Raw genomic sequence first — 6,096 nt, forward strand, 5'->3', positions numbered from 1 at the left:
CTTTTATATAGGTATGTGCGGTCCCAAAAGGTTTTTCAGCCGTTTTGGTCATAAATAGGGTATCGATTTTGGCCAATTTTCCGCCATTTTGGTCATAAATAGGGTATCCATTTTTGCTCTCTAGTCTTGAATTCGTTTTTTATTTAGAAGCTACTTCTTTATCATGTAACCTAACTAATAAAAGCAGATAAACATTGTCTTTAACATTGGTCTGAACTAGGGAAATAATTATAAGGCAGGTCTGCACCAGGGTATTGATTTAAGGGTCAGGTCATAAATTGGGTAGGGAAAACCGCAGATTTTGGTCATAAATAGGGTAAGGGTTTTGGGAAGCGGGCCGCACACCCCTACCCAATTTTTCTGGGAGTACCTCCACCCCCCCCCCCCCCCATCCCCCGGTGTAGTGGGACAATTCGTGACTGTATACATGTAGCATTGCATGCCCGTAACCGGTTAGAACCAGTCGAGAGAGAGCACATGTAATCGAAAGGACTCGAGGAATAAAGTTGTGTTTGTCTGTTTACTCTCGTCTTATGCAACGACTCAGCCTACTACAAAGTGGTGGAGAACCCGGACTGGCGATAATTTAACATGCCTGCTACTATCGAAGAATTACAAGGAGTCGTTGCTGGCCTCAGCGAAGTGGTAAAGGGATCAGTCGGCGCGATCCAACTTCAAGCTCAAACTTCAGCGACACACGCTAGCGCGGCCGATCCTACGCCCGCTCCTCCCAACCAAAATTTCACCACGTTACGACTACCGACGCTCCAATTACCCACCTTCCGCCAAGATACTAAAGTTCAAGATGACATTGCCGAATTTCTTGACCGATTTCAAGACCAGACATCGCACCTTCCAGCCACCATTCGCCTGTCCCTTCTAGAACAACAATGCATTGGCGAATGGCCACGTTCTGTTTTGTCATTTTGTCGCAGTACAGAAGGCTTCTCCGACCAATCACCAGACGAGCAATTGGCGTCTTTCATTTCACGTTTGCGAGACGAGTTTCAGGAACCCACCGACTCAAAATGTCGACGTTTGGCAGCCGAATTAAGCTCTATGAAACAGGATCCATCGGAATCTGTCGATGAATTTGCATTCAAGTATAAGAATACTCTTCACCAACTCGATAAACTAGGCGAAAGCCTCACTAAATCTTGCCCAACCTATGTTACTTCGCAGTTTATTTCCAAGTTACAACCGCATATTGCCCAACATCTGGTTCTTCAAGCACACCATGTGACACAACTCGATAAAGCCATTGAATTTGCTCGACGCATTGAACATTCGTTCATCACTGCTACAGACAAAGGATCTGCTTCGCCCTTACCCCAGGATTCCCCGTCGCTCCCTACTGCATCCAATGAAGGTCCACAGCGAACTGCCTTACTTAGCTCTTCTGGTCAATTTCGTGGCGACGTTCGGCCTTTTCAGCAACAACGCTCATGTTGGATTTGCGGCCAAACCCAGCACACAGCTCGTGATTGTACGCAGCGGCCGCCAGCACAAAGAAAGAAAATTCCAGAAGTATGTCGAAATTTTAACAGGCTTCTCTCTGCTAATTGCGAGCAAGCAAATAACAAGTGTTCAGCTGGGAGACTTCATAAATGTTCTCAGTGTCACAAATGGGGTTGCAAAGCTCTCCGTCACAAGAAATCCCCAATGCAATCTCTGGTCGCAGACCTCCAACCCTTAAACAAGCCAGCTGATGGTGAGACATCGACCACATCTCAAGAACATGTTGTGTTTGGTTTGCCAGCCGTCACAAATCCTGCGGGTAAACTCCACGAACGCCATATCCTTTGGACACCTGTCACCTCTGCTGGAGAGAAACTTCCTCTACCTCTTGACAGTTGTTGTTCCGTGTCACTTGTCAGTCGATCCCATGCTGACCTCGTCGCTTCTAAGTATCCGCAGTTAAAGTTTCAGTCGCTTGAAAAGCCTGTCGCGGTCTCTGTTGCCGATGCAAAGTCTCAGTTAAAGGCTGTAGGAACCATGGAGATTCCCATACAATGGAGCAATGGCAAGGAAACCACATTTCAGATGCTCGTAGTTCCTGGTCTTTCCTGGCCCATTCTATTTGGCGAAAACCACTTACATTCTACACAAGCTCTGATGGACCATGCAACACCCAGTATCCATTTTCGACATCCCAGCATGTCCTTCAAACTCGCCTGTTCCCTTCAGAATCCACTTACAGATAATAAGAATCATGGCGTCAACCTGCTTACTAACTGGGCCTCCATGCCCTGGTCTTCCTCCAGGTAATTCCAAACTGAATCGCGGACTTGACTTTGTCTCTGTTTGCCTTACCATTGGTACTTCACTGATGGCGCTCTCACACTCAGACCTATGGATCGATGGTCACGAAATCCAACCTGGAGTTAAAGTACTGAGTGGCCCTTTTCACATGACCGCTGCAACAGATCAAACCATTCCTACCAAGTCGTGTCATGTATCTGCCTGTACCCTTCCATCGCCTCCATTGGAAACCATTCCTACAGAGTACATCTCTGATCTTCAGCCCTCTTATACTATATACTTACAGCTTTATTCTTGGGCAACGTCAGTTCATGCAGCTTCAGTAAGCGTTTTCTACCATCGAACTCTTATGCAGTGCCCCGCTTCTTATTGCATAAAGCCATTCACGACCACGCGGAATTTGCTTGGGCGCTGCGGTCGTACATCACGGCGTGACCTTTGGCCATCTCCGATCCCCGTACAAGAATCACCTGGCGGGAAGCTTGTCTTCGACCTTGGACAGCGTATCCCTTGCACAGTTTCATATGGGACAGGGCATTTCATGCATTTGGACTTAAGAGCTAACTAGCTCAGTTGTTAGGTGGCGTAGCGTCAATTTTAGCGTCTCGCTCGTATTCTGTCAGGCGTTTAGCGTTATGGCCGCGTCATAGGCTCTCTGATGCTCGGTTGTAGTTTGTTTCTAGTTTTGCTTTGGGCCATGAACTCGACTATAAGCATCTGTTATTTAGCTGGGCCACACGTACAACGTACACTTGTCTGGTAATATTATTGATACTGCTATTGCTATGATCAAGAGGCTTAGGCCGTTGGTATATTAAGTGACGTGCATTGGAGTTTGCTTTATTTATGTATCAGCGTGGCGTTAGCGTGTATTTTTCTCTTTTCATTTGCTAGCATGTTGCGTGGACTTGTTTTGTACAGTTTTATGTAATTATGTAGTTTAATATAATTACTTAGTTTACGAGGAGCAAGTGTTGTACTTCTGTGCATTGATGTTTAGCGTTGCGTTCCACCTTAGAGTTGCATTGCGTTGTATTTTCAGCGTTGTTTAGCGTTGCATTGCGTGGCGTTGTATTCTTAGCATTGCGTTGTATTCTCAGCGTGGTTTAGCGTGGCGTTGTAGTCTCAGCGTTGTTTAGCGTTGCGTTGCATTGCGGTGTATTCTCAGCGTTGTTGTTGTTGTTGTTGTTTTTTTTTGCGTGGGGGATAGCCCGTCTTATATGAATAGTTTATTACAAGAAATGCCGATGTACATAGTAGGGAAAGCAGACTTGGGGATTTAAATTTAGTTTGTCCATGTTTTACGAGGGAAACAGAGGGAGGGCGTTCTTTTTCAGTATCAACTACTAGATTTTGGAATTCCCTTCCAAGAGATATAATTTTTCTATACTTATTTGTATATTATTACATTATACCTTTTTGACTGTTTTAGATATATTTATATTTAATTGTAGGAGGACCACTAGTTTATCAGCCTTAGCTGTTACGTGCCTACCCTCGTGGGATGAAGTTGGTTGTTGTTATTGCGTGGCGTTGTATTATTATTATTATTATTTTTTTTTTTGTATTGCGTGGCGTTGTACTCCTTTTTTTTTGTATTGCCTTGTTTTTTTTTTGTGATTGTGGGAGCCCCACAAGTTTATCAGCCTTAGCTGTTAGGTGCTCACCCTCGTGAGGTGGAGTTGGTGGTTGTTATTGCGTGGCGTTGTATTCCTTTTTTTTTGTATTGCGGGGCGTTATACTCCTTTTTTTTTGTATTGCCTTGTGTTTTTCTTTGTGATTGTGGGAGCCCCACAAGTTTATCACTCTTAGCTGTTAGGTGCTCACCCTCGTGAGGTGGAGTTGGTTGTTGTTATTGCGTGGTGTTGTATTCCTTTTTTTTTGTATTGCGGGGAGTTATACTCCTTTTTTTTTGTATTGCCTTGTTTTTTTTTTTTTGTGATTGTGGGAGCCCCACAAGTTTATCAGTCTTAGCTGTTAGGTGCTCACCCTGGTATAATAAAGTTGGTTGTTGTTATTGCGTGGTGTGGTATTCTTACGTTGTTTAGGGTTGCGTTGGGTCTTAGCGTTGCGTCGCTTTGTAGCCTCAGCGTTGTTTCGCATTGCATTGCGTAGCGTTGTATTCTTAGCGTTGTTATCATTGCATGGCGTCTTAGCGTTGCATTGCGTTGTATTCTCAGCGTTGTTAGCGTTGCGCTGTATTCTTAGCATTGTTGTCTAGTGTGTGTTGTTTCCCCAGTCCACTTCTGCCCCATTACACCCCTATCTGCAGGGTGAGCAGTCAGCAGCTCCAGTTTCTGGGCGGTCTTTTTAACGGTCAGCGGTCTACACATCTCGCATGCGCCACGGTGGTATGTCACTATGTGGTTAGCGGAGCGGTTAGTTGCTGGTTGTTTGAGATTGCATTCCCCCTCCCTCCCCCCCTCTTTATATATTTATATATATATATATATACATATATATATGTAGCTTGGCAGTTGGGGGTTGGTGTAGTCTTGCAGGGTTGCAGTCTTGTCAGCTCATTTTATATGCCAGTTGTTAGGGGTTGGGTTGCTGGCCAACGGCACGTTAGTTCTGAGCACCTGACCTCCACTTGCGCCAACTGTTGTTACACGGGGTTAACAACAAGAGCGCTTGTGTTCCCTTGAGGGTCTTGAGGGACTTGTTATGCACACGTCTATGCGTACGCCTCGTCGGCATTCCTTCAGGCTAGTGGTGTTTCATGAAGCACTGGTGCCAGTGCATCCGTCAGGGGTCTGCTTTCCCTTGCATTTTGCTATGTTCATTCCTGTAGCTGTGCCAGTGCTGTCGGCCGTCTTCTGTTATCCCCAGGTGCATGGGTGCTTCCTGTTTGTTGTAGTGTCTGTGTTCCCTGGAGGGTCTGCCGGATTTGTATGCATGCATGCCCGTGCACACGCCTGTGTCTACTTTCCTCCGTGCCAGCAGGGTTTTTGCTAGGCGCTTGTGCTAGTGCATCAGTCAGGGGTCTGCTTTCCTGTGCATTTTCCTGTGTTTGTTTGTGCCCTGCGCCACATTGGTAGGCCTGTGCGGTTGGGGGGTTGGGGGGGGGGGGGGGTCTTCCGTCTGTCAGACCACTTTTTGCCGGCTATTTTTGCCCAAGAATGCAGGAAATTGCCTTTGTGAGCTTTGTGCTCAGTATAATCTGTAGCCACCTACTTGTGCTCACTCATCCATCTACTTAAATCCTAATGACAACCCTGGCCAGTGCATGCTTTTAGCTCATTTTGGGAGACCTGTGCAGTCTGGGGTCTTCTGTTGTCCACCTGCACGTGGATCCCTCGTGTTTGTTGTACATTTGTGTTTCCCGTAGAGTCTGTGGAATTGTTATGCACACGCACCAGTGAATCCACTGATGTCTGCATTCCTTATGTCCGCAGCGTTTTTAGAGGGGGGGAGGGAGGGGGAATGCAATCTCAAACAACCAGCAACTAACCGCTCCGCTAACCACATAGTGACATACCACCGTGGCGCATGCGAGATGTGTAGACCGCTGACCGTTAAAAAGACCGCCCAGCAACTGGAGCTGCTGACTGCTCACCCTGCAGATAGGGGTGTAATGGGGCAGAAGTGGACTGGGGAAACAACACACACTAGACAACAATGCTAAGAATACAGCGCAACGCTAACAACGCTGAGAATACAACGCAATGCAACGCTAAGACGCCATGCAATGATAACATGCGCTGCTGCATTCATCAGGGTGTGCAACACATGCGCTGCTGCATTCATCAGGGGTCTGGGTTCCCTTGCATTCTGCCGTGTTCGTTCGTGCCGCTGAGCCAGTGCATGCTTATAGGCCTGTGCAGTTGGCGG

The 6,096-nt window shown here is 46.6% G+C and overlaps 1 protein-coding gene across 1 annotated transcript; it reads left to right on the forward strand.

The window, feature by feature from the left end:
* Window positions 1-591: 591 nt before the first annotated feature.
* LOC137986706 (uncharacterized) lies at window positions 592-2,268 on the forward strand. Its single transcript, XM_068833651.1, has one exon. It carries the CDS (start codon window positions 592-594, stop codon window positions 2,266-2,268), a length of 1,677 nt encoding a protein of 558 aa, XP_068689752.1.
* Window positions 2,269-6,096: the final 3,828 nt, after the last annotated feature.

This window comes from Montipora foliosa, unplaced genomic scaffold (assembly GCF_036669935.1).
Source record: "Montipora foliosa isolate CH-2021 unplaced genomic scaffold, ASM3666993v2 scaffold_28, whole genome shotgun sequence".
Classification (NCBI taxonomy): domain Eukaryota; kingdom Metazoa; phylum Cnidaria; class Anthozoa; order Scleractinia; family Acroporidae; genus Montipora; species Montipora foliosa.